This window comes from Podarcis erhardii, assembly GCF_964252035.2.
Source record: "Podarcis erhardii genome assembly, chromosome: 10".
Classification (NCBI taxonomy): domain Eukaryota; kingdom Metazoa; phylum Chordata; class Lepidosauria; order Squamata; family Lacertidae; genus Podarcis; species Podarcis erhardii.
In genome coordinates, this window is record NC_138500.1 from 70,498,615 (window position 1) to 70,526,522 (window position 27,908).

The 27,908-nt window shown below is 40.7% G+C and overlaps 1 protein-coding gene across 3 annotated transcripts in view; it reads left to right on the forward strand.

Annotated features, from left to right (window-relative positions):
- RELN (reelin) overlaps window positions 1-27,908 on the forward strand; it is a 308,114-nt gene that overhangs the window by 100,870 nt on the left and 179,336 nt on the right. For all 3 annotated transcript variants that reach the window (XM_081879038.1, XM_081879039.1, XM_081879040.1), the window contains 3 exons: window positions 14,200-14,270; window positions 21,102-21,134; window positions 22,797-22,875. In XM_081879038.1, the coding sequence (XP_081735164.1) occupies window positions 14,200-14,270; window positions 21,102-21,134; window positions 22,797-22,875 (183 nt within the window). The remainder of the gene's footprint in view (window positions 1-14,199; window positions 14,271-21,101; window positions 21,135-22,796; window positions 22,876-27,908) is intronic.

Consider the following 27,908-nt stretch of genomic DNA (forward strand, 5'->3'; position numbering starts at 1 on the left):
TTCTTGAAAATGCCACATTCTAGCTTACTAAATACATAGCAATTTAAGTATCTCTTTTGAATTTAAAATAGTTCACATATACCAGGCATGGCCAAACTTGGCCCTCCAGCTGTTTTGGGACTACAACTCCCATCATCCCTAGCTAACAGGACCAGTGGTCAGGGATAATGGGAACTGTAGTCCGAAAACAGCTGGAGGGCCATTGCCTGACATACACCATCTCAATAATCCTTACAACACTTATAAAAGGTAGGTCCATTCTATTGTCCTCATATTGCAGTTGGGCTAGCTGTGGCCAGCAGCATATTAGATTGCCTAAAGCCACTTGGTGAAGAGATACAACTTTAACCAGCGACGTTCTACCTCCCAGATCACACTCTGTGATCACTATGCCAGTAAACTGCTCAGTATGCAATATATATGTAGATATACCGTCATACTTTGAATGGAAACCGTTCCAGAAGTCTGTTTGACTTCCAAAAACATTCAAAAACCAAGGTGTGGCTTCCAATTGGCTGCAGGAGCTTCCTGTACTTAATTGGAAGCCACATCAGACGTTCAGCTTCCAAAAAACATTCGCAAACTGGAATACTCACTTCTGGGTTTGCGGCATTTGGGAGCCAAAATGTTTGAGTTGCAAGTCGTTACAGAACCAAGGTGCGACTGTAGTTCACTACTATCAGCAAGGCAAACATATAGTATTTATTGACCAAGTTGTCATTCTAGATGTTTGGGTTAGGTGTAAACTGCCTATCGTTCTTAGAAGAGGGATACAAGTTAGAGTTGGGCTGCAACTCACTGACTAGGGAGTAAACTCATTTAAACACAGTGGGACTTACTTCCAAGTAAGCATGCATGCATACCATTACACACGACATCATTCACTATCTCCTTTTATGAAAGCCATTCAACAACAAAATCAAGGTTTTAAATAGTAGTTATATATGTAATCAATATTCCATAGGTAACCCAAATATAAGCAACACAAGGTAGAGTATGGAATGTAAGAACATGATTTCTCTGCTGGAAAGGGCTCAATTGTTGCTACTGTGTCAGTAGAGAAACAACAGAGGCTTGTTCTATTATTTATATGAATTGACTGATTTGGCAGATGCCACTGCAGTAAACCTTTCTTGATAATGCAGAGAGAAAGTGGGGAAAGAGGGCACTTGCTTTTCTTCAGAATCAAAGGCAACGGCAAGCATTTCAAAATGCTCATGATGGTACATACAGAGAGGCAAGTGTTATGTATTGAAAAGGGCAGTAGAAATGCAATTTGAGTTGAGCATCCTAGGAAGTAGCAGTAGCGTTCCAGAACAAGTTTATTTTATGAATACAGTGCATGAAGGATTACTCTTGCAAGTATTTCAGGTTGCTTGAGAATTTCATTGCTCAACATTTTCAGATTTTCACACCTGAGCTGATGCTTCTAGAAGCGGATTTTTGAGCAAAATAAATGTACCCCTTCTGTGTATTATGCTGTAATCCCACGGTGTGCCTTTCAAGGTGAAGAGCAGAAAGGACTGGCTGCAATGTGAATTTAATGATACAGAACACTGACCAAGCCTGTTGGGCCTTGCTGTGATTTTCACTTTTGTGTATGAGTATGTGCCCTAGAATACACACAACTTTTCCCTGCATCTGAACATTGCAGGGGGAAATTGGGGTGGCGTGAACAATGAAAAGTGGATTATAAAGAAAGTAAGTAAATAAAACTATAGTAGCCAGGCAGCTGACTTTTGGGGACCTTATCTGCTATTGCTGACCCCACCATGGAACTCCTGCTAAGTTTCCAGAGAACTCCAGCATTCCCATGATCACAAATTGAAAACCGCTGACCTGTGATATTTGGCTCTGAACAAAAAAGCTTTCTTCAAAAAATTTTAGAGTTGAAGAGACCCAAGATCCTTTGGCATCTTCAAAAGCAACAAGCCAATGCCTCCCTGGAGCACCAACTGCAGTTTGACTTGATTACCAGGTCATGACATATTTTCCCCCAAGGCACCGGTCTAATTCCTATTAGCTGTGACTGACCTGGTCAGTTAAAGCTGACACTGAAATTAATAGGAGTGTGCAACTTTCAGTGTTAGACTTCATGCCAAATTATCCAATTTCATTCTCGTTGCCCTTGCTAAAAAGGAGGCCATCTCACGGAGATCAATAATGATTAAAAATTATAGTGTTGTTCCAAAGCCTAATTTGGGGGCCTAGGTGGAAAGTGGCAAATGGAGCCTGTATGTATGTACAGTACTTATGTTTGTTTGTTTGTTTAAAATCAGTTTTAAAATAATATAGCCACTAATCTTGGATATTTTATTTGAAACCTAATTGAGTGCTATTCTTAAATCCTTTGATATATTTAGTTTCTTAGAAATCCTGTTTCCCATTTTAAGAAGATTTTATATATGACTTAAGTCCAAAATCCAGAAGGAGCAAAGAAATGAAATCCATGTATTTAGTACTTGTATTTAGTACTCACATAATCCCCCCCCATAGTGTTATGATTCCCATGATTTTCAGAACTCTCTTGAAATTGTTAGCACCAAAAACTTACTTTAGTTTCATCCACAAAACTTCATTCAGTTTTTTGGCCAAGCAATGACTACGGCTAAGTACGCTAGCCAAATTCCCACATGGGTAATCCTATTGTGTGTTTGTCTCTGCTGCTTCAGATGAAAGTAGTGCAGTTGGTTTTTCAGGGTAAATTTATTAAGAGCCATAGGAAAAAATCATACATTTTAAAGTCCCACAAAAGATAGGTAAAATGTAAAACCTATTCACCTTCATTGCCTTAACTAGCAAGCAACAGTTGTCAATGCCATATTATCATTTAAAAAAATAATAATCCAAAAAGCATGTGGGAATATTGGTGGAGGAAGACTACTGCTTACTTCCTAATCAGAGCTGTCTTCCTTCCACAGCTCCTTCCAGAGCACCAGCCAGGTATTTTGCCAGCTATATCTGTATTTCATTCCAATATACAGGAAATAACATAGAATCACTGGGGCCTCCTTACCCAGGAAAATAACATTAATGACATTATAAGCATTCTTACTGTTTTAGCTCCCACACATACCTGGGCAGCTTTCCATGCTCTCAGCTGCGAAAAGTCATGGAGAATTTTCTATAAGTTGGAAAATCCATTACAGCTCTGACAAACATGCATCCTTAGCTATGGTATTAATCTTTAGATCCCACTCCAGATGGTTGGGTTGGATTTACTATGTAATAGTTCTTTGTTCTTCAAGACTGAAGCAATGTTTGTATATCTCTTCAACATACTGGCCTTGGGAACTCATATCCATGATATTTTAGGTGAGAGTCTGTCGTTTGTTTTGTTGTACACATAATAAGGCAGATATAACTGTTTGCAAAACCTCCTGTAGCCATTTTTGGTTGTTCCTCCTTAATCTTTTGCAAGTGCCAATTATTGTCAGTAATTTGGGGGGGGGGAATAATTCAATCACCTTTCATGCCCTGTTTGGTACAGCTAATGGTATGGAGGAGGCAATATGATTTTTGAGCCACCTGTCCTGGCACACCTAGGAGACAAGAGAGCCATGGGCAGAGTTTAGAACAGCCTTGGGGCTGCTGCAAATCATATTTGTTGCAACAAACCCTCAGAGACTGCCACATCACTAGTCAAAGATCTAGCAAAATACTTTGTGCTGCAACAAATGCTTTTTCTGCTGCTACACTTTCTCTCCCATGAATCAGGGAGGAGCGACAAAGATTAGCCAGCACCACTCAAGCAATTCCAGGCTGTAAATGAAACCCATGCCCTGATTATGTACTGCTTTCAGTTCAGTAACCAACATGCTACTTTGGCACAGGTCCAGGTCCAAATGACCTGGCAAAGGGATGAGAGGTCTCTCTGTAGTGCCTCTGGAGGCTTGATGCCAGAGAGCCTATGGTTTACTGTCTATAAGACACTGTGCACAGGCTTCAGAGCCTTGACTTTCCCCCAAATGCAAGTATTTTAATTTTTTTTGGTAAACATTCTTCCTTTACATTCTTCCTTTTGGTATCTGAAGAAATGTGCATGCACACGAAAGCTCATACCTAGAACTAACTTAGTTGGTCTTTAAGGTGCTACTGGAAGGAATTTTTTATTCTTCCTTTAGAAATGTATATGTGTTAAAACTATCTTTTGTTCTTTTACCTTTCTTGTTTCTCCATCTCTCTTCACACGATATATACGGTACATATTGCTGGGAAGAACCCGTACATTTGGAATAATGGCTTGGTTGAATAAAAAAATTAATTGATTAGCAGCTTGTGTGGCCTATTGTTGCTGCAGTTAATAATGCGGCAGATATAGAGCAGGCCTAAGAGAAGGCTGGGAAGATTCAGATTAAAACCTCTGCTCATCCATAAAGCTTATGCTGACCTTGAGCCAGTCATGCTTATTCATGCTTCCTAACTCGCAACACATTATGAGGTTAGGACATGGTTGGGAAGAGAAAAACATGAAGGCCCCCCTAAGCTGCTTGGAGAAAGGACAGGATAAAAATGTAATACATTTATTATTGTTAATTATAAGAAAGATACAAAAAAAAAAAAAAGACTGGCAGGAAAGGGATGGAAAAATTGGTTTCTATGCTAGGCACAGAAGAAGGCATAGCATCTCTGTCTCTCCTCTGCAGTACCTAAATGCATCTCACCTGCATGCAGTTCCTTGTCACCTATGGTTACGAAGTTAGTGATTAAATACAAGGCTATACTAAACGCTTGCATGCACATTTATTCAGTTAATAAAATTTGAGGGCTGGATTCTGACAAAGGCTGCATTCCTAACTCACCTGGGTATAAGCGCCACTGAATTCAATATAACTTACTTCTGAGTAAACATAGGTGGAATCTACACACATATAAAAAATGGTGTGAAAATGCAAAAACCTTTTGAAAAATACATTGAATTTGGCATTGCTCACTGTCACCATCTAGTGTCACATTTGTATATTGTACTTTACAGCACATTTAAAATGTTTCATTTGCAGCTGTATAGCTGAGTCAGTTAGGAATGTGCTGTAAGTTAGTCACATTGAAATCAGGATGAAAAGTTAACCATAACTCAGTTAAGTCCCATTGATTTTAGCGGGAACTAGGTGCAACCATCTTAGTCTAGATGCAGCCCTAAGAATGTTACCTTATGCTACATTCTGCCTTTATGCCCCCCCTCAAAAAAGGCAAGGGTAGAGTGGGTATACTATTAGAACTCAGGCTCATTCAGTGAAATGGATCAGCTGCATCTTCAGGATGAAGCAGAGGAGGTGATATTTCATGGTGTTCAGGGTTAACATGAAATTCACTGCCACCAGATGTGACAGTGCCCACTATCTTAGGATGGCTGGATAACAGTTTTTATAAAGCACACCAAATTGTAGGTGCTGCATAGAAAGTAAGTGAAATTGTACTTTCTGTGGGCTTACAGACTATAAAGTAGGCCAACTGCAAGAATGGGAAAGGGGGGACAAAGTGCTTGAAATGGGGACACCTGGAGTTTTTCCTCTCTCTCGATGACCACGCTGTCCAAAAAGGGTAGACCGTGGGAAAGCAGAGGGTTGGGAAAGGAAGGAAAATAGGTTACAGAGGTTTTTAGCAGTGATAGCTAAGCAGCACTTACTGACTTTGAACACTTCTCCCCTTGAATACCAGATGTTAGGGAGAGCTGTTACCTTCATGCATGAGGTTTAGGCTTCCCAGAGGAACCTGGCTGCCCACTGGTATATACAGCATGCGGAAGTAGATGGGCCCTTAGTGACTGTCTGATCTAAAAAGGCCCTTCTTATAAAGGCCTTTCTTATGTTCTTATAAAAATAGTTTCACGCCAGAGCTTTAATGCTAAGCAAATGTCTTCCGCAGCCCAGGTGAAAGCAGAAACCATTATCAGCCATATTTCCCAATTTAAAATACAGGGCTGGGGTGAGGTGAGGTGAGTAAATATTTAGCAATGAACATCATAATTTAATACTACTTTGCATGTATTTAATGTATTTTATCCAGGAATTCTTAAGAACCTCTAGCCCACCATAAAACAAATTATTTGAGCGCTGTTGTCAGATGGTTAGGAAACAACAACAACACCCCAGTCTAGTTTTCCTGTTTGCCTTGAACTTGCTTGATTTGCAAGTGAACCATTTCACAGCATGGACATTTCACCTGCTAATTGCTTTAGCTCAAACTGCAGTTTTATCTGCAGCTACAGGGATGTCTTCAAATGCTACCCAAAGCAGTAGAATTTGGGTATCAAATACGCTATTAGATATCTTTTGTTGCAGCAACTCCACTTCATCTAACAGTTTGCAAAACTGTTCCATGGGACTCTTTGCAGGCAGAATGGAAAAGCAAATCTTTCCCAACTAATTCCAACCCCCCCCCCAAAAAAAAATTTAATTACGAATTTAGATGTCTCTGGTTATTCCAGATAGATAGCATGTGCTGCTGCTTCTCCTCCATATATTTTATCTAGAGAAAATATATCTCTAGGATAGGAGCAGGAAGGTTAAAGGACAATTCACTCCCACAGTATGTATTGATGGTTGCCAGTTTGGACTGCTTTAAAAGAGAATTATAAATTCATAGAATATAAGGCTGTCAATGGATACTGGGCACAATGGCTATTTTCTACCTCCAGTATTGAAGGCAGCACACCTCTGTATATCAGTTGCCGGGAATCACAATTGGGAAGAGTACAGTCGTACTCAGGCCCTGCTTATGGACTTCCCAGGGACATCTGGTCGGCCACTGTAAGAGCAGGATCCTGGACTAGATGGGCCTTTGCTTTGTTCCTGTAAGATTATTCTTATGTCCCTTAAGCACACAATCTCTTAATGAATTGCTGAGTGAGTCTGCATAACATGTGTAATAGATGAACAACTTCTTTTCTGCTACAGGAAAATACAGCTATCAACACTGCAATCCTGTTTAGGTATCTGGGAGTAAACCCAATTGAAATGCATACATGATCACATTGTAAGCCATGTTGTTGTTGTTGTTTAGTCATTTAGTCAAGTCCGACTCTTCGTGACCCCATGGACCAGAGCACGCCAGGCACTTCTGTCTTCCACTGCCTCCCGCAGTTTAGTCAAACTCATGCTGGTAGCTTCGAGAACACTGTCCAACCATCTCATCCTCTGTTGTCCCCTTCTCCTTGTGCCCTCCATCTTTCCCAACAACACGGTCTTTTCCAGGGAGTCTTCTCTTCTCATGAGGTGGCCAAAGTATTGGAGCCTCAGCTTCACAATCTGTCCTTCCAGTGAGCACTCAGAGCTGATTTCCTTAAGAATGGAGAGGTTTGATCTTCTTGCAGTCCATGGGACTCTCAAGAGTCTCCTCCAGCACCATAATTCAAAGCATCAATTCTTCGGCGATCAGCCTTCTTTATGGATTGTAAGCCATACCACCAATCAATAAATCTCCTTTATTGGCATAGAAAGAGTGTGTCATGTACTTGGGTTGGAACACAACACAGGTAATAACATGCATTAGAGAGAGTCAGGAGAAATTTTGAAGCCCTGAAGAAATAAATAAAGATGTGAAAAAGAGATCATCTGCCTCACTTGAGCCCATTAAGTTCCCTTTCTTTTTATAGACGCACTTAAAAGTTATCTTCTGATTCAACAAAATTTAAATAAAATATGAAATATATACCTCTTTGTGCTGTACTCCTGTTAACAGCTGGCATTGAAATTTCCTGGCATGTAGTCTTTGGTCTGGAATTCACAATAGCTTGTCCTTTTCATGACTATTGGGATTTGTCAAGCATATGTTCTTCCGTTTAGAGAATCCACCTAACGTATGTACTCATTACCACGACAGGAGTCCTCTCCTAATGACATAATGCTAATAATAAATCTCCCCAGTTATACATAAACCAAAAACAGTGGGCAATATAAAGCCAGCTGTGAGCTATATAGTGGATGTTGCTGGAGCCTTATAGATGTGAAAACTTGTTTTCTAGTTAGGTCTCAATTATGCATACATAATTTTGTTTGTATACCACCTTTCCATAGTTCAAACTTTGCCCAAGGCAGCTTACAACATTAAAAATAATAATCACGTAAGTACAACAAAAGAACATCAAAAGTACACAACCAAATCAAACAATTTCCACGTTAATCGTAATAAGATATAAAGATGCAAAAGAGTCGAACAGTCTTTTCAGCAGCCTCCGCTTTCGCAGCTGGAATCAAATAGGGCCCTGCCCCTGCCCCTGCCCAAGCCAGGTAGGATAAGGCCTGCAAGGCAAGGAGTAGTTCTTCCAGGACTCACAGCCAAGGCGGTAAAACTCAGCCAGTAAAACAAAGTCTCTCTGAAACCATTGGTATAAGTTGCTGACAGCTTCTAGGAGTGACAGGTGAGAGCTGAGTGCAGGGTGGGAACCACAGGTGGACAAAGTACCCCAGAAGGAGCACAACCTGTTGTCCACCAGAGGTAGTACGCCTCCCCTTACACCCTTCTATGCCTCCTTCCAGCAACTCCTGCAGCCAGGCTGGTGCCAAATGTCTTGCTCTGCTTTCCTTTGGACCACATCAGTGAGTCTTGTCATCTGGGCAGCCTGGGAGCTCCAGACATGCTGCCCAGGTTTGTACCCCAGGGATGTCACTTCAGTGCTGCTAATGCAGTGATTTGACTCCACTGGCACTCCATTGTCTCTTGAGGAAGACGGATGCCAAGACAATCCCATATTAATAAAAGGGGAGAGATTTAACCAGTGATAGAGTATGAGGGATGGCTAGGAAGCTTTCTTGATGATATCATGCAGCACCAGTCATTTAGCCCTGGACATAGCTGTCTTCTGCAAAACTTTGTGTTGCAGTTGGTGGTGGTGATGTCTTACACATCTTGAACCTGGAGATTAATAGATACATTTGGAATGAACTCTCAAAGAGAACTTGCATGTGAGCTGTAATCATGCAAAATGTTATGAGAGCATAACACTTACAAAGCCTGTTCAATTTTGTTGGAATGAACCTATGTCTTTTTAAGTGAAAGGGTAATATGTTCTGTTTTCACATGCGAACACATGTCTTTATCTTCATTTGTACTTCCTATGCACCAATATTCCTATGATAGTGAATATTGATGGGGGGGGGAATGTCACAGTGAGATGTTGAGCTGCTTTCATCACACCACAAGGTGTACATCTGAAAAAGAAAAGAAAAGAAAGTTGCACTTTGCTCCCACTCAAAGGACTGAAAACAGTATTTTAAATAATAACAAAGATTACTTCTGGTGAAGGGTAATTTTTAGAATATTGTTATTTGCATTTTTTGAAAGTGGTATTAATTCTAGTAATCAAATACGGTTGGCTAATGTTTTCTTTTTGATGCTCAGATGCTGTGACTAATCCTTCTAATAATGACATGAAAGAACATAATGTGCTGGTAATGAAATCAGTGTGCTTTTAAAGTTAGATAGTGTGCACATCAGCAACCATGCAATGTTTCTGCCAGGATGGATAAACCGAGCAGTTGCTCATAATCTTCCCCTTGTATTGCTTCTGTAGTGGAAAACTGCATTTTTATTACATTGTATAGTATTATCTCAATCTGCAAATGGCTTTGGAACGCAAATCTCAAATCCCACAGCTTATTGTGGTACATTTACAGAAGTCCCGTATAAAATTTTCAGTCAAAGTAATTGTGGATCAGAGAAAGATTAGACCAAAAACCTTTGGGGAATATTACTGATCAAGATCTGCCTGAACATAAGAGTAGAATGGTAGCAGATGATGGAATGGAGAATTTCTGGAGGAGTGAAACAGACAAACAATGGAGTTGTGATGCTGGAGAAGTGGAATGAAACCATGGACAGAGACATTAAAAACATCTTGAGATGGCAGCGGCAGAGCTGAGAGAGAGAGGATCCTATGTACAAGTTGAATTCGGATGAAAAAGTCATCAAGCCTCTGGCAATTATTCTGGAAAAAGGGTGGAAGAAGCATGGAAGGGATTTTCTAAATTATGATGGAAAATCATGGCCAACAGGAAATGGGATGGGAAGTTATGGAACTGGGTTTGAATAATATCTAGCGATAATAACAATTGAAGGGCCACTTTGGATTTTTTGTATGGAAAGGAAAATGAATGAACTTGAGATGTTTGAAGACTGGGAAAAGACCACCCAGCAGATTGAAGAAAGCTGGATGTTATCTTGGAATACAGCTGGATACCATTCTGGAGTAAACACTCAGATGATAATGATATAATTGATAGATGGAGAATCAGAAGTCCTCTTTAATTTTCTCTCTCTCCTCTCTCTTTTTATTTCTTGTGATTTTATTTCTTGTGTTTTCTTTTTCTCTTCTTTTATCTACTTTTGCTTGTGTTTGGCTTTGTTTTTTGAGGTCATCTACTCTGGCTTAAAGGGACGCGGGTGGCGCTGTGGATTAAAACACAGAGCCTAGGACTTGCCGATCAGAAGGTCGGCGGTTCAAATCCTCGTGATGGGGTGAGCTCCCGTTGCTCAGTCCCTGATCCTGCCAACCTAGCAGTTCGAAAGCACGAAGTGCAAGTAGATAAATAGGTACCGCTCCATCGGGAAGGTAAACGGCGTTTCTGTGCGCTGCTCTGGTTCGCCATGCTGGCCACATGACCCAGAAGCTGTACATCGGCCAATAAAGGGAGATGAACACCGCAACCCCAGAGTCGTCTGCGACTGGACCTAATGGTCCTTTTACTCTGCGTTAATGAGGGTACACACAGGAAGGTGATAGATGGGAGGTGAAAGACCCTGTGTGAGAAGCAGGGAAGGAAAGACTTTTCAGGATGGGAAACTGGGAAAATAAAGGAAAACTTCCCTGGTGAGAGCTGAGAGGGTCCATTTCCTTTAACGTGAGACAAGGATTAAGATCTTTTTTGTTGATTTCTTTTTTTATTTAGATTAATCTGTTTTTTATTGTATCATATGCTGAAAAGTTTCAATAAAAAAAAAATAAGAATTTGAGGGGTTGTTGTTTTTTAAACAGTTTTACTGAAGAGAAATTGTTGGTGAAAAGGGGAAAAAATAGATATAAAGTAAGAATTTCTGGATGCCAATAATTCTAATTTTATTCCTGTTTTTTTCAATGCCACCAACATATAGCAGCAGAGAATGGTTATCCCACAGAAATAGCAGAGATGGGTGCAACACAGAAGCTAATAACAAAAATCTAACACAACAAAACCATTCCCAACTCCTTTCTTGCTGTGCTCAAATCTTATTTGAAACTGCCTCTTCCCCCTCCCCTCAGTTACTCCCTGCTTACTCAAACCTCTGTCAATGTTTTAAACAGCCACTTTTCTCCTCTCAGTATTTTTGCATCCCTGCTCAAACCTGTTGTTTAAAACCATCATTTTCCTCTCAGTTCTTTCCATTCCTACTTTACTCAAACTTCCGCCATTGTTTTACACCACCACTTTCCTCCTCTCAGGGTCCTGCTGTTGTGCAACCGGCCTTCTCCTACCCAATCCTGATTTTATGCAAATCCACAATTGCGTTGCAGCACTACAAATCCTTCAATAAGGGCTGCACAATGACAGCCTTATATTTTTATGTATATAGGAAGAAATGTAGCCAAATCTCTGTTTCCCACATGGTTGCTCCTGGAACATCTTATAACCAAATAATCCCAAATGTTTTTTCTTTGTTTTTACCATGTCTTCTGATAGCTGAATGATCACTAATGAAGTTGTTTTCCTCTTTTTGCACATGAATGCACATTCCATTTTGTGTCACTGGGAGTTAGCTCCGTGAATCAAAGGAGAATTAGACCTCTGACGATTAAGCACTCAATTATGACAGCATTGTGGCACCTGAAGGTGTACTTTGTACCTACTGCATTTCAAAGAAGCAAAAGACTAGTTGTGCTGATTTACATTCATAATCCTCTTCAAAGACTCCTTTCAGCTAATTGGGGAAACAAATATTCTTTTCCACTTTCCTTTGGAAGGGGCTGTAGCTCTGTGGTAGATCACATGGCTTGCAGGCAAAAGGTCCCAACATCTCCAAGCTGCAAGTCAGCGCTATCAAAACAGGGCTAAATCAAGGGTCAGGAACCTGTGAACCTCTAGATGTTGTTGGACTTCAACTCTCCTCAGCCCCAGCAAGCATGGCCAATGGTCAAAGATGATGTCGGAAGGACCACAATTTCCCCATCCCTGTGCTGGATGGACCAATAGTTTGACTCAGCTTCCTATGTTCCTAAGACCATTCCCATGAATTAACACCCTAATTTCTTAGGCCAGTGTACACTGTACACCTATGCAGGTACCCAAGCCCAATACTATGGCACAATTCAATAGATAAGTGCCATACAGGAAACGAGGAATGGGCAAACTTTTTCAGCCCAAGGGCCATTTTCCCTCTTGGGAAACCTTCCAGGGGCCACATGCTGGGGTGGGGCGCAGAGCCAGAGACAAAAGTAGGCAAAGCTGTAAATGTAAATTTTATCTTTGTACAGTAGCTTCTCCACACTTCTCTCTATTCTACGTCAAGGCAAGCAAAAGGTATTATCAAATTAGTCAGGCAAAATATATACTCCAGGATGCCCAAATCAGTGAGGAGTGTGGTCTAGGTAGTGGTTTGGGGAGAGTCCTGGTGGCCAGGTAGAGAGGCTTAGAGAGGCATTTGGCCCAGGTTCACTACTCCAGTGGAAGCAGGTTTGTGCTTCTCATGTACTAATTTTTTTCTCTGCAACCACAGGGAATCCTGAGTCACAGCCTTGATTTGTACAGGGATGCCGTGCTTTACCCCAAGTTGGTGGTAGCAAGCGGTATAAAATCAGCTTACACCATCTGTTGCCAGCCATTATTCTTCCTCCCAGGCCACCCAGCAGACAGTCTAGGCATTTCCATGATTAGCAATCAGGCTGTGCCAGTGATATCAGTGTGTCCCTGGCCAGAGGAAGCCAAATTAATGTAAACTGAAATCAAGATGACCAAAGCCTGTTTTCAACCTGTTTCTGTACCATCCCTGCCCTGCCCTTCTCTTTACCTTCTGTTGCAGGCACAACCAGCACGGAAGTTTTGTAACAGTGTCTAAGGTGCTACATTCATTAAATGAAAAGAATGAACAAAGAATGGAAAATTCAAATCACATGATAAGTTGAATGTCAAAAACATAGTTGTGCTGATTTGCAGCCCACTAACCAAGCAGAATATATTTTCCCTTCACCCCACTCACATGCAGTTTTCATACACTGATTATCTTCTTTTTTGTATTCAGTGACAGATGTCCATCTTGAGATGGTGTGTCAGGTTTTAAACAGCGTTCGAAATTCCCATTATTCTAGGCACATTTTGCGACAGGGAATCTCATTAGCGCAAGCAGTTTCTGAGCTCTGGGCACAGTACTGCACCTAAGATTTCAGATTAAAACTGCAGAGTGGAAGGAAAGGAGGAGCTTTTTCTGCCTCCCCACTTCCAGCTACCTTCTGAAGACTGAAGAAGAGACCCTCTTAAGAATATTAGGGGGTGGGGAAGAACTAGACCATGTGAAAAATGAACATAATATTTTAGCTACAGTTCATTAATTTTCAGCTTTGTATTCTTGTTATAAAAAACCACACCTAGACATTCTTTTGTTGTGCCCATAACCTAGGTTTGAGGTGCCATTTAGCTCCTAGCTTTCATATCTCACTTTCTAACACTGGTTTTAAATATTGATATTAGCTGAATAGTCAGTTTCTTTTATTTTTAGGAATATGTTCGTTTTAAGAATTCGTGTTCATTTAGCTAGAACATGCATTAAGTAGCTTTTTGATCAGTGAAAAAAACACTGATAGCATGTTCAAATGACTATCTGTGCTGCGGTTTCTACTTAAATACAGCGGTACCTTGGTTCTCGAACTTAATCTGTTCCGGGAGTCCTTTCAAAAACCAAGGCGCTGCTTCTAATTGGCTGCAGGAGTTTCCTGCACTCAAGTCGGACTTCTGGCTTCCAAAAAACGTTTGCAAACCAGAACACTTACTTCTGGGTTTGCGGCACTGAGGAGCCAATTTGTTCGACAACTAAGCTGTTCGGGAACCAAGGTACCACTCTAATTGCTTTCGAGTGACTGCCGATGTGTGGAGAGGTATTTGTCTGAAATGTGTATAGTGCTGTGTATCTTACCATGCTCTTGGCAAACCCATATTTTCTGTAACCTAAATCAACTATTTTGTACCACAACTGAGCTTTCTACATTATTTAAGTTTTTTCTCTTTATATTTCCAGGGCAACAGCAACTCACAGGGGCCAAGTTATATTCAAGGATGCCTTAGCCCAGCAGTTGTGTGAACAAGGAGGTAAGAGTTATTTTCATTTAAACAGATGGTTTAATATGCAGAAATCAACATAATAGTGCTCATTTGATTATCTAATTAATCGTTTTGATTAAATGTTAGCACTGATTTCTTTTCCCAATAGACCGAGTTTCAGAAAAGGTTCGCTTGTCACACCATTGTTATGGCTGCCCACCCCAATTACATTCCTCTATTCACTTTTTATAAAAATTGCACCTCATTCTACTCCTTATTCTCCAGGAAGACGCTTTAACTCCTTCCAGATATTGGAGTAGTTGATATTCCTCTATGGACCGACTTTATATCCCTATTCCCAATTGCTATTAAATGGAATACAACCAAAGTAGAACCACTTATTCAACAAATATCAGAGCCATCCAAAATGTTTCCTAAGTCCACAGGAACGAATAGACTCCATTTGCTCTAAGTTTTAAAAGCTCCACTTAAAAGGTATCTGATAAAACACTCCGTTTCCGAAAGAGGTCACTAGATGGCCTATGAATTGTCACAGCAGCAGAAGTCAATTTAAAATTCAGCTAGTGAAGTTCACTACAGGAGTGGTTAAGTCCATAGATCATGTTGTCAATGTTGCTTTAATTATTTGCTGCATTTGTTCATCACTTTTATCTATGTATTTTCTAATAAAAGCAACTTACAAATATTTAAAATACCAAATGGCTTTGTCAGAGGGCCAATGGGCAAATTTAGCAGGGGATCCAATACTTTTCCCTCTCGCTGTACTCTCACTGCTCCTGGGTGCCTTCATTTGACAGCATGCTATTAGCCGAAGCACAGCTATGGTAAGGTTATCAGATTTTTTCCTATGAATCCGGGGACACTTGTTTGCAATGTACATGTGAATGCTGATAAAGCTGTAAATCCGGGGAGTGTCCCTGGGAAAAAGGGACATCTGGTAACCTTACTCTTTGGGAAAATATCAAAGAGAGACAAAGAGAATGGCTCTTTCTCTTTTTTGCCTTTCTGAAGCAGGTTCTTCAGAGGCAGAAGACCTTCATGACGCCCCAGTTAAAAGCAACTCCAAATTAGTTTACAACCATGATCCAAAGAACTACTCCAAGTGAACCCAAGATCTTAATACTATGCATATTCCTTATTGGGTGGGGGAAGGATTCTGTAATATTTTGTTAAATATTCCAAAAATGTATGCAAAGGAACCATGAACAGAGGGAAGCTTTGCTAAGAATAATTATATCTCTTCCTCTTTAATAAGCATTGATTTGTGCTATTTAGATTTAAATTTGAGCACTGAGCAAACCAAACATGCCTCCCTTGGTGGGCTTTCTTGCCTTTTTAAAGCTGGAAAAATGGAAGAGATGATGAAGAAAGGTAATCAGTGACCCGGAGTGTAAAGAAATACATGTGGTGAGTTCCAGAGCCCCATGCACAGAGGCTTCCCATTCTTAGGTATGAAAGAGAATTATCCGCCCGCTCTGTGGGATATGGGAAGCGCACAATGTGCACAGTGAGTGCTTCTTCTCATAGGCAAGAGAGGGAAAGTGCCCCTGCAGGCAATCATTCCAAGTCACTTGTTGACTTGCATGTGGAGACTTTGCAACCTGAGTTATGAATTCATACCACCAGAGCAGCTGTTCTGATTGTTGCCTCATTCGATTGCCAGGAGTAAAGTCGCCAGCTCCTCTTTCTCGTTCCGTTTGATATATTTTAGGTTGCTGTTAGGTACATCACTGTGTATACAAGGACACAAATCATGCAACTAAAGACATGTATCAAATGTAACTTGTTTCTAAATTACATATGGTATCAACACCATTCTTCAATATTCCTTTTAAGCAATCTTTTAAGAGCCATTGATTTCAGCAGAACACACTTCCAAGTCACATATGCTTGACAATGGAAACTTGCTTCAGAATTCATAGGAGAATTCCCATGAAAGAAAAATTGATTCTTAACCCACAAGTCACCCAATTCTCCCCTTTGGCTCGAGAGCTGAAGACTCAACTTGAGCAGTGAGCTGCACCCAGGAAAAGACCTGGTGAGGATGCAGAAGGTCTTTCTCCAGCCCAGTAGGCTACTGCAGGAGGAAAAAGGAAGGATGTAGAGCTTCAAAAGATTGCCAGGGTGTGGGGAAAGAAGAGGGAAACCAGTAAGGGAAGACAGACATCAGGGGAGCAAGTGGCTGCAGTTTGCCTGTTCTCTTCCCGAGTATCTAGCTGCCATCACCTCACCTTCTCCAGCAAGAGATCATAACTGAGCTCTACTGGCTACCTCTGCCTTTCAAATTAGCCATCTTGCTTCCTGGTGAGTGCTGACAATTGTGCTGAATATCATGGGGAGAGATGAAGACAAGTCTCCAAAAAGAGGAGGAAACCCCTAAGAACATTAGAAGAACCATACTAGATCAGATGAAAGTGCTGTCTATTCCAGCACTGTGTTCTCACAGGGCCAACCAGATGTCTGTGGGAAGCCCACAAGCAAGTACTGTGATAAGAACCTGTTTGCTCATGTGTGCCTCACCATCACTTCCTGGAGGAGCCTGTCCCCTTGGAAAATACTGCAATTCTAGATCTCACCCTCACCTTGGCTACATAGGGCAAGGTTGCAGATTTGATCTTCTACATTGCAGAGGGTTGGAGTAGATGATCCTCAGGCTCCCTTCCGACTCTACGATTCTATATATTCCTAAAATAAAAATATAGGCCACAATTCAACTAAAGTTAGGGACTTTTTATCTCTGTTGATTTTAAGGAGTGTTAAACATCTGATCTCTCTCACTAAACTCTCTGATTTTACTTGTAAGCCACTTGGAGAGGTGTTTGTGGTTTTTTTTTTTTAAATCAAGTGGCTTATAAATCTTTTAATTAAACAAATGGGTTTGAAAATGGCTCAACTTTGGCTAAATTGTAGCTCATGATAATAATTTTGGGTTGGTAAGATTCTAAACTTGAAAATACTTTGAAAAGTGCTACACTCTATTTTATATGATGCTCCAGGTGTTTGACATTTTTGGACCTTAATTACAATATGTGAAGGTCAAAACTTCACCCTAGTGCAATAAAATATAAATTGCAATAAAGAAATTATTCCGGGGGATATAAAAGTATGTTCATCACTCGTTTAATGGTAACTTCACAGTTCCTCTATAATTTCTCAGATGAAGGATTAGAATTTAAAATTAGCTTAAAGGTACTTGAGGCAAAGAATCCCTAAGCTTTTTCAGACACTCTAGAAATTTGGGAAATGAAATGCCCTTAACATTAATTTTTTATGGGTGAGAAGTTAAGAACTGTCTTTTGTTAGGCATTTAATACTTGCTTAACCTTACAAATAATTTATTTCAAAACCAAAAGGTAAGTAACTCATGCATGCTGAATTATTTCCCCACTCCTTATAAAATACATTTCTATTTCCTATGAATCCTAATAAAAATGTGTGCAAAATTATTGCCAACAGAACAAAAAACAGTGCAGGGCAATCCATACATTTCTGTGCAACATGCTGGCAGGTATAAGGCTGCCTGTGCCTAACTTCATGTGTTATTACTGGATGGCTCAAATAAAAGTTTTGGGGCTAGTTCACAAATGCAGCTGAGTGTATTTATTAAAACTTTAACAAACTATTTTTCAGGGCAGTTGCCCCCACAAGGCAGTGTACAAAGTGATGTCAAAATAAGCATAACAAATATACAAATTGCCAAGTTAAAATCCACATTACAACCCCTTAAAATAAGCAGCAAAACATCATCAGGACATATTGATTAATAAAAGGCAGCTGGAAATAAACACGCCTGAAAGAAATCATTAGGAGCAAAGCCACATGTAGTGGTTTGGGGGTGAGGCATTCCATAAGTTATAGACCTTGTTGCTATTACCCATCAACCTAGCAATCCGCGTTGATGAACCAGAGAGCAATATCTGTGCTGTTATGGTCTACTGGGGACCCAGGTTCAAACTCAAACTGAGCTATGAAGCTCACTAGGTGAACTTGGACTAGTCACTACTATTTCCCAGGGCTGCTCTGAGATAAAATGGATATAAGGAAAAACATATACTCCCCCCACCCTTAGAAAAAAAAATGTGTGTCCTCCTTGAAGAAAAGGTAACCTAATATAAATAATAAATAAATATCACTTGATGTTGCCGTCATTCCACAATACACATGCATGTGCAAAAGCCAAATTTCTGTCCATCAGCCTAAAAATATTGGAAAATACCTTAAGAGAGAATATTATGAAAATGATTTACAGGTGGTACATGACCCCAGTCAAGCTTGCAAAGATTTATCATTTGCCCGATAATAAATGTTGGAAATGTAAAGAGATTGATGGTACATTCTTTCACCTTTGGTGGACGTGCCCAAGGATTAAGGCTTTCTGGGAGATGATCTATAATGAAATGAAGAAGGTACTTAAATATACCTTTTTGAAGAAACCAGAGGCCTTTCTCCTGGGCATGGTCGGCCAATTGGTGTTAAAGAAGGACAGAACCTTTTTTATGTATGCAACAGCAGCAAGAATACTTATCGCAAAATATTGGAAGACACAAGACTTACCCACTCTGGAAGAATGGCAGATGAAGATGATAGACTATATGGGATTGGCAGATATGACCGGCAGGATCCGAGACCAGGGAAAAGAGTCGGCGGAAGAAGATTGGAAGAAGTTTAAAGACTATTTGCAGAAACATTGTAAAATTAATGAATGTTAGAATGATGTTGGACAGAAAATTAAGTGGTTTCCAGCTGTAATGTTTTAAGAGATATGGAAAATAAGGTTCTGAAATAAGCAAAAACTAATGGTGAGGATTTGCTGAATTTACAATTTGAATTGGAATATAAGAAAGGGAGGTATGAGGAGGTCCGGAAAATAAGTTAAAAGAAAATAGGTAAAGGGAAATTTTATGTGTTTTTAGTTGTTTTTGTATTTTTTCTTTTCTTTTGTATTTTTGCATTTTTGTTACTTTTTTTGTCTTGTTTATTCTGGAAAATTTCAATAAATATTAAAAAAAAAGGAAAATATTGGATTACAAATATTTGGAAAATACTGGATTACAAAAAATTGGAGAAATATTATTATTATTAGTTAACAATTGACATATTTATAACTGGCCACAGGAAATAAGTATTATGGGAGTGAATATGTACAAATGAAGCTTTATGCAAATGTGGACGGGAGCCAATTCTGTTGTTGGCATCCGTCTCTCTCAGGGGACAAAGGAATGGGTGTGCCTTTGAGGTTAAAGTCAAACTGCTGGAGAGCTACAGGGACTGAGATTTGTGGTGGCTTTTAGTGCCTGGAGACAGACAGTCAGGTCATATATCCACAGCAGTGACTAGAGAAGGAAAGACCGCTGGGAGGAGCACAGAGAAAATAAATGCCGCGGTGCACCTGCATCAGCACAACCGGATGCCTTCATCTGCCCCAGCTGCAACAAAACATGTCTCTCCTCCCTGGAAGAGAGGGGAGTGGTTGTGGGCGGGAGCCCGAGCTCCGCCCCTAGCAGGGGGCAGTAGCCCCCTGCCTCCCCCACTCACCTGGCTGGCGCCCACTCCCATCGGCAGCCACCCAACCAGGTGCCTTCGAGGGGGCGTGTTCAGCAGCCTATGTGCTGTGGCGCCAGCCCCTCCTCGGCCTCAGTCTCCGCTTCGTCGTCCCGTCGCGAGTCACCCACCCTCCACTCCCTTTGAGCTCAGGGTCTTAGTTCCTTGGCCTTGCTATGGACCTTAGGTTGGTCGCCCTGGTTGTCTAGGGGGCCTGGTAGGAATTTTTCCATTTGGCATTAGGCTTTTTGGTTTTTTCGCCTACCTCGTAGCAATCGTCACAACTTTCGTGGTATTGGTGGGTAGGTTAGGCATTGGAATAATGTGTTGTGGTGTGTCGAAGGGCTAGGTGTGGCCATCGCCTATGCCTTCCATTTTTGGGTATTCCGTTAAAGGAATCCGGCGGTCGTGTACTCTATCCGATGCCTGCTTGGCGGGAGGCCATGGCACGACCCTCGGTGACATCAGGGGAGAGCCTATAGTTGGATGAGCATCAACAGGCTCCACCTACTGGTGAATAAACCCCCTTGTTTTAGACATCCAATGCCTAAGCCAATACCTTATCACTGCTGTAATCAATAAAGTTGTGGCCTTTTCTTGCCCATTAACCTTATATCACGTGTCCTTGTGTATTCATTCCACATTGCGGGGGTCGGGTCCTCGAACCACAACATGTCTCTCCTGTATCGGTCTCTACAGCCAGGCAACACATGTGATCAGCCTCCTCCATTTGAGGCCAGTAGAAAAAAGACAATCACGGAACCAAGAAATTGCACAAAACAAATGAAATACCGTGAAAATCCCTGAAGTGCGAAGTAATCGACTAGAAATATTATCTTGTGGAAATAAACTAAATCATAAAAATCAAACAGTTTAAGGAGAAAATTAGAAAAACCTAAAATTGAACAAAGCCTTAACGGGATGCCAGCTACAAACCTCTTTTCACTGAACTGTTCAGTTTCCTCAGAAGGAAATAGAAAAATCATAAACCTTAAATGACCAAAATTCAAAAAAGGGGGTAGAACTCCAAAAAATTTTGAAGTATTTGAGGAGCTATGTTATATTTAATGTGTTCTTTGAAGGCTTTTATTTCCTTTAATATTGTTGTCCTTCATACCAAAAGTTTGTTGCTTGAAGACCCCTTTGTGAAAAATGAAAACAAGATGGCAATGTGATGTTTGTTTAGCATGTGAGAAGAGCAAGATACATATGATATGCAGCATGTGATGTTTGTTTAGCATGTTTGTTTAACATTTATATCATTTTAATCTTCTGCCTTATTGAAATAGAATGGTGTTTTCTTCTTTCTTTTTGCAGCTCCAACAGAAGCTCCCTTGTATCCCCTTTTAGGTATGTCAGTAGAGTTACTATTGCTTTTTCCAGTTGCCGTGTTATGTTATTGTATTTGGATTTTTTGCTTTGCAAAAAAAAAAAAAAATGATTGCAAAGCAATCATGAAACTGCAGCTTGAAAGAGTTCAGATATAAATCAGACTTGAATGAGAAATGAATATACTTACTTCTACTCTGCCCTCCCATTGCCATTTGCTTATTAGATTTCAAATTGTTGCATCCTAAATATATAATATCTCAAATCTCTTGTCCTCAGGTGCACAGAACAAGCTCTGAGAAAGCAGCAAGGGAGATGTTACTGTATTTCTAGATTAATCCCAGATTAGACTGAAAATCATAACTGAATCTTTTCCAGCTCATTTTGGATCCCCTAAATGCTTAGTAAAATAGCTGACAGATGAACCTAACAGATGTCTCTCTGTCTCTTATAAATATGTTTGAGCTCATTTGTTTATTACATTAGCCTTTTGCAGACATTAGTATTCTATCTCTGGCGGGGTGGTGGGTATGTTTTTGTCAGTTGGCTCCACCCCCGAGCATGTCGGATGTTCTCATATTAGATGTCAGATCTGCACAGGGTCTGGGCATGTGGACCTAAAATATGTGCTCTGCATGCTTCATTTTTGCAGCGTGGAGACTGCAAGATATACTCATTGGGTCTGACTCCTATATGAACTCTGACACCCAAGGCAAGGATGTTGGATAAACAATGCATCAGTGCCAGCAAAGACAATCATAATCCCCTCTCCCTTTTAGATAATATATACATTTCACTGACCACTATAGATGTTAATATATGTGAAGAGTCCGTGAGTATTAGAAACATAAAACAAGTATCAAGCAATTTGATAAATTCCTTCACCAGTAGTTCAAAACTTGAGAAATTAACGGTTGAACCAGTGTTTCCCAAACTTGGGTCCCCAGCTGTTTTTGAACTACAATTCCCATCATCCCTGACCACTGACCCTGCTAGCTAGGGATGTGGTCCAGAAACAGCTGGAGACCCAAGTTTGGGAAATACTGGGTTGGACCCTGGCTCACAAAGTAGGAGGGAGATGAGTGGAGAACATGAGAATGAAACCACTACCAGCTAATTGGTCCTGAAATGTTTTTTAAAACAAGTGGAGGCCTTTGACATTATTTATATCAGGCACAGGCAAACTCGGCCCTCCACATGTTTTGGGACTACAACTCCCATCATCCCTAGCTAACAGGGCCAGTGGTCAGGGATGATGGGAATTGTGGTGCCAAAACATCTGGAGAGCCGAGTTTGCCTATGCCTGATTTATATTCTGTGGGATATGTATTCCACATGTGACAGAAGTAGGAGAAGTAGGAACATAGGAATCTGCCTTAGACCAAGTCATGTGGTTGGTTATGCTAGCTCAGCATATCTACAATGATTGGCCATTGCTCTCCAGGGTTTCAGACAGAAGTCTTTCCTAAGTATACCTGGAGCTGCCAAGGACTGAAGCTTAGACCTTTTGCATGAAAATTGTGATCCCTACCACTGTGCAAGAAGTTCCAAAAAATTAAAAGCGAAAGCAGGACATTTAGGACACCAAATCATATTTTCAGAAAGACGAGTGAGAAAGAGATTTCATTTGTTCATTTGATTTTCAAATTATGCTGGGAATTCTTTTCTGTGTTTCATTTTCAGCTGAAATGCACAGCGAAAGCATAATATTACGAGATGACTTTGATTCTTATCAGCTACAAGGACTGAATCCTGCTATGTGGTAAGTTTTGCTTCATTTTCACATTTTTACACATATAGTATCATCTTTCCCCCACCCTATTTTTATTGCGACAACAGCAAACCCCCTTCCCCCAACCCTCAAGTAAAGAAGCAGCACACTCAGGCCATGGATTTGATTAATTGAATTTCTGAGCTGCTTTCCATTCAGGTGAATCTCAAAAAGGCTTAAAAGAATAAGAATCAATAGCAGTAAACATAACAGAACATCATAGCTATGACACAAAACACCACAGTTACAATGCCTGGGCCAATAAAACTAATACATTATCATTAATAAATCAACAATAAAACAATTATAGGCAATTATATTCCATAAAACTACACTAACAAAACAGCAGCTAAAAACTAGTCTAAACGTCATTATGTTCACCCGCACCTCATCCCATATACTACCTCAATAATTCACTCTGCTTCGTCTATTAAAAGAAGCACCCAGCATGCAAGTGAATTCTGACCCAATAAAAAGCCAAACATTAGGAAGAACTTCCTGACAGTAAGAGCTGTTCAACAGTGGAATTTGCTGCCAAGGAGTGTGGTGGAGTCTCCTTCTTTGGAGGTCTTTAAGCAGAGGCTTGACAACCATATGTCAGGAGTGCTCTGATGGTGTTTCCTGCTTGGCAGGGGGTTGGACTCGATGGCCCTTGTGGTCTCTTCCAACTCTATGATTCTATGATTCTATGAAAGAACTGTTGGTTCCCCTCTGTCTCAAAAGACTGTTGGGCCCCCTGTTAGTCTCACCTGCTCAATCTGCTGGAGCATGTCTCATCTAGGGTTTGAGATTCAATGGCTGCCCTCACCTGGTTTAGCCAGCCATGAAGGACAACAATATGCTGACAACTGGTAGGAGCCACAGGTGAGTGCTGAGTGCAGGCTGTAAGACGAAATGTGGATGAACTACTGCAGAAGAAGCATGACACCAGGCACGCCATACACCCCATAAACAGAACGATACTATAGCAAACTCATAGATGTTTCATAGATGTGTGTTTGTGGAAAGCAGTCCAACTTCCACCCAGGCTGTCATCCTCCAAACTCAAGCTTTCACCAAGAGATTTGAATAAACTCCGCACACCTTTCCCCAGGAATCCTCACTCTCACTGGAGAGCACCACTTTTCAGCTCCCATAAAAGGTAGCAATACAGACAGACAGATGTATGAGATGTTCAGCAGTTGGCAGCAGATACACCCTAACACTCTTCCCAGTGCTTCTGCTCTAGAAGAACTGCAAGAGAATCGGGTGAGCAGATGGTCTCAGTTACCTCTCCCCCATCCCCATGCTCATACTGCTTGGTTAGACAGTCAATGTCTTATCCTTCTCATGCTCCATTAGCATCTTCTCTGCCATTGTCTCCTTTCTTCAGCTGCTCACACTTGGATGAGAGCCTTTGTGCTATCAACATTTGTGGATTATAATGCAAGGCTGCAATCCTGCACAGTTCTTGGAAGACAATTACCATCGATTTAACTGGAACGCATGCACCTGTAATTTCACAAACTAACATCCTCACACCTTAGCACAAATTCTACATAATACCCCTTTAGAGTTGTCACAAGTACACACTGTGAGTTGCACAGGTCATACGTTGGTGTTCAACCTGAAATTCAGGCAGTTGTGTCATTTATACCACCAGATTTGTTATTTCTACCCAAGGTATACACATACAGTGGTTTATTGGCATCTTACAGGCCTGTAAATACCTTCAGGGACTCCTTTTATCTTGATGGTTTTTCTATCACGCAAGGAGTAGCATACTCTCTCTGAAAGTAATAAATGCAGTGAAACAGTTGTTGCGAAACTAGCCTCTGGGTCTCTTTAGGTGACTCACACCGAGAAAATTTGAAGTGTCTCTTGCAGGGAGTCTTCTGTCTTTATCAGTGGGGAAAGAGGCATTCTAAGACAGCATTTATATATAACTTGACTGGTGAGGTTCAGATTGCGGCCAACTCTGTGTTTGCTGCTACACTCAGTTTGCTCTCAAGGGGCTTGGTGTTGTTTGCAAGATGTAGTATACAACCAACAGAGGAACTGTGTAAGGAGGACCCTTGAAACCACCCCATACTTTCTTGGTGACTTCCCCAGACTTTGGAACTCCCTTTCTAGAGAAGTTAGACTTACTCACTCCTTGTTGTCCTTCCTCTGGCAAGTGTTCCAACAGGCTTTTGGGAGCTGACAGCTTTTATTGAAATGGCTGGTGCCGTGCTGTTTTTATTGTAATTATTTGTATAGTTTTAAAAGATTTTTTAAGGTGTGTGTAGATATATATATCCCAGCCCAGGACTTAAGTCACCCAAAGCCTCCTCAGATGGAAAACTCTAAGCTAGAGTCTTTTGGGGGCTGCACCCCTCAACCAGAGCCACTACCCTCACACTCACAGACCCTCCATCTGGCAAAGGCAACCACATACCTGGATGTACTTAAGCGATGCAAGGCTTTTTATTACCCTTGTTCATTCCACAGTGGGCCAGGGAGGACTCAGCTGGGCTGCAGACCTTGTGGGATCAAGTTGTCACTTTGGAGCTGTCCAATGTCCTGCTGCTGATCTTATCTACTAATTAATGGCACCCAACCCCACCCTCCTTTCTGCACTCCTCTGCCCAATCAGTTTCTTACCAGGCAGGTGGGTTGCCCCAAGTCCTGTGCATAATATTTTTGAGCTCCAATGGGCTTTTCCAATCCTTTCTTCTCGAAATTTTGTATGACATGATTTGTTCATATCCTCAAAGCTTGGGGATTTATATTTCAAATTTAGATGGGCTTAGCTTTGTCTTTTGGAAAGTGGGTTCTTCCTGTTGCTGTGTATTTGTTCAGAATATTATGTTCTTGGACCTCAAAGAAAATGCTTGCCTTCAAGGCCTCAGAGAACTCGGTTTTGGAAATGGACTGTTGTGCTTAGAATCTTATCATATATCGGGTCAAGAACATTTTAGCAATCTCTCGTTTTCTTTTCTGTTTTGAAGTGATCCAACTTCCTAAGTTTCAACTTTTGGTTTAACGTGCCTATGAATTTGCACATTTACATCTGCTTAGTCACTTAAGGGCTTGTATCCAAGTCATAAGGGTTGTATCCGATGATAGTCTCACCTAGAGCAGATTCATTAAAATTAATAGCCATGGCTAACTTTAGTCCATTAATTTCTGTGTGTATACTCTGAGTATAACTTAGATACAAGCTTTAAAGTCCACCCCTCCCCCTGCAAAATATGTCATGCTACTGGTAACTGAATATTTTTGTTTTATGCAAGGAAATTAGGCACTTTCAAAAGGAAAGCCTAATTGGGGTGGCAGTATGCTATTTGATTCCTAGGAGTAAGCTCCATTGAGTTCAAAGGTCTTACTTCTGAGATGCATAGAATTGGGCTGCAAATAACTCTTTAGTAACATCAGGCATGCACACAAAAATAATTGAAGCTATTTCTGTATTTGAGATGAAGAATATCTGAGGTGAGCAGTAAAGGAAATTAAGAGAATTGCTTACAAACACATTTTCTGTATAATGACACTACAGATAGTGTCAAGAGGATATGAACCTGGTTGCTGGAAGTTCTCTTTCTTTTCATTTGATGCCCTAATGATGCTACTAATATTTTACTGGCATGACTTCTTCAACTTTTTATTTTTTAAATTTGTGTGTGTGTGTGTGCGTGTGTGACCAGCTCTAAGCCATTTAATTTTCGAAGCAATACATTTCAAAGTCGACATGAAGGCTTGGAATCAGGATTTGCTCAAAGCTGTTCATGATTTTATAAAGAAAATAATCCTAAAGGAGATGAAAGATGATAAAAAGAGATGTTCCAGCTAGCCAGAGCTCTTCACAGTATTTCCTAAACCAGATTATAGAGAAGTAGTAGCTGAGCAGCAAAGCCACTTGATATGCATAGAGTTTGAGAAATTAAAAAGAGGGAAAAGGCCTAATAAGGTCATCCAGATTAACCTGTAGCCAGTGATGTAGTTCTGTATTTACAGAGAATGCAGCCTAAGCACACATTTGTATACTAGCTTGCATTTTAAGCTCAGTTTTGGGGAAAGGAAGAGTTAAGATTGAGAGAATTAAATTGATGGTGGCAGTCAAGCTTAAAAGGGATATTGAGCAAGTATCAGAAAAAATAGCTACTTGTATGAGATTAGCAAGAATCAGTATTAAATCTTTTAAGTTTCCCCCCAGTGCAAACTTGATGATAGGGGTTGTCAAGTGTAGGTTGTCAGCCAGGTTGAATGTGGCACCCATAGTTGTCCATAACTTCCCTCTTGTCCTTTTCTTCCTTTGTGGAGTTGACAATTGGGAAGACAAGACAGATGTAGAGCAGAGAAGGCATGATCTGAGGGGACATGATGAAGCAACCTTGCTAAAGCTAAGCATGACTGGGTCTGGTTAGTGTCTGGTTGGGGGGCTCCCTGAGAACCCCATGCATATCAGTTTGAATTACATGATTGAAGGAAGGTGAGATATCAATGTAAGAGTGAGGCTCCGGTTTCACCTTGCCTGATTAATCTCATCATCCTGGTTCAGATATCACAAAGAAGAAGGGGAAGAAAAGAGGCCAACTCACTTAGGCCACTTGTATTCCACGACAGAAGAAAGGTGGGATATAAAAGTAAGAAAAATAAAGAAATAACTCCCCCAATTCTTTTTTTTTTTAAATGCAACACATTCTCCCAAGCTGCTTTCACAGAGCATCTATTTAAAAGCTGACATTTAGGAGACCCAAGACACAAAGTTTGCAGCATTCTAGGTGAACCTTAGTATATGGCTAGCAGGGCATGTTCAGTGGGCAGGCCCATTCCAATTGTTAATTCCTCACAATAACACAGTACTGAGATTGTGTTATAAATTACTCTGGGCACACTCCTGAAGTCCTACCCATTTTCCTGTTCTGTTCTTTGAAGGGGATTGCAAACACAGTGATTTCCCTTAGGGTTTGAAATTAGCAGGGCACCAGGCGCATTTTGTGCCTAAAGATTCATCATTTGTGAGTGCTTCGAAAAGCCTGGGTGCCATTTTTTGCACCTGGCTG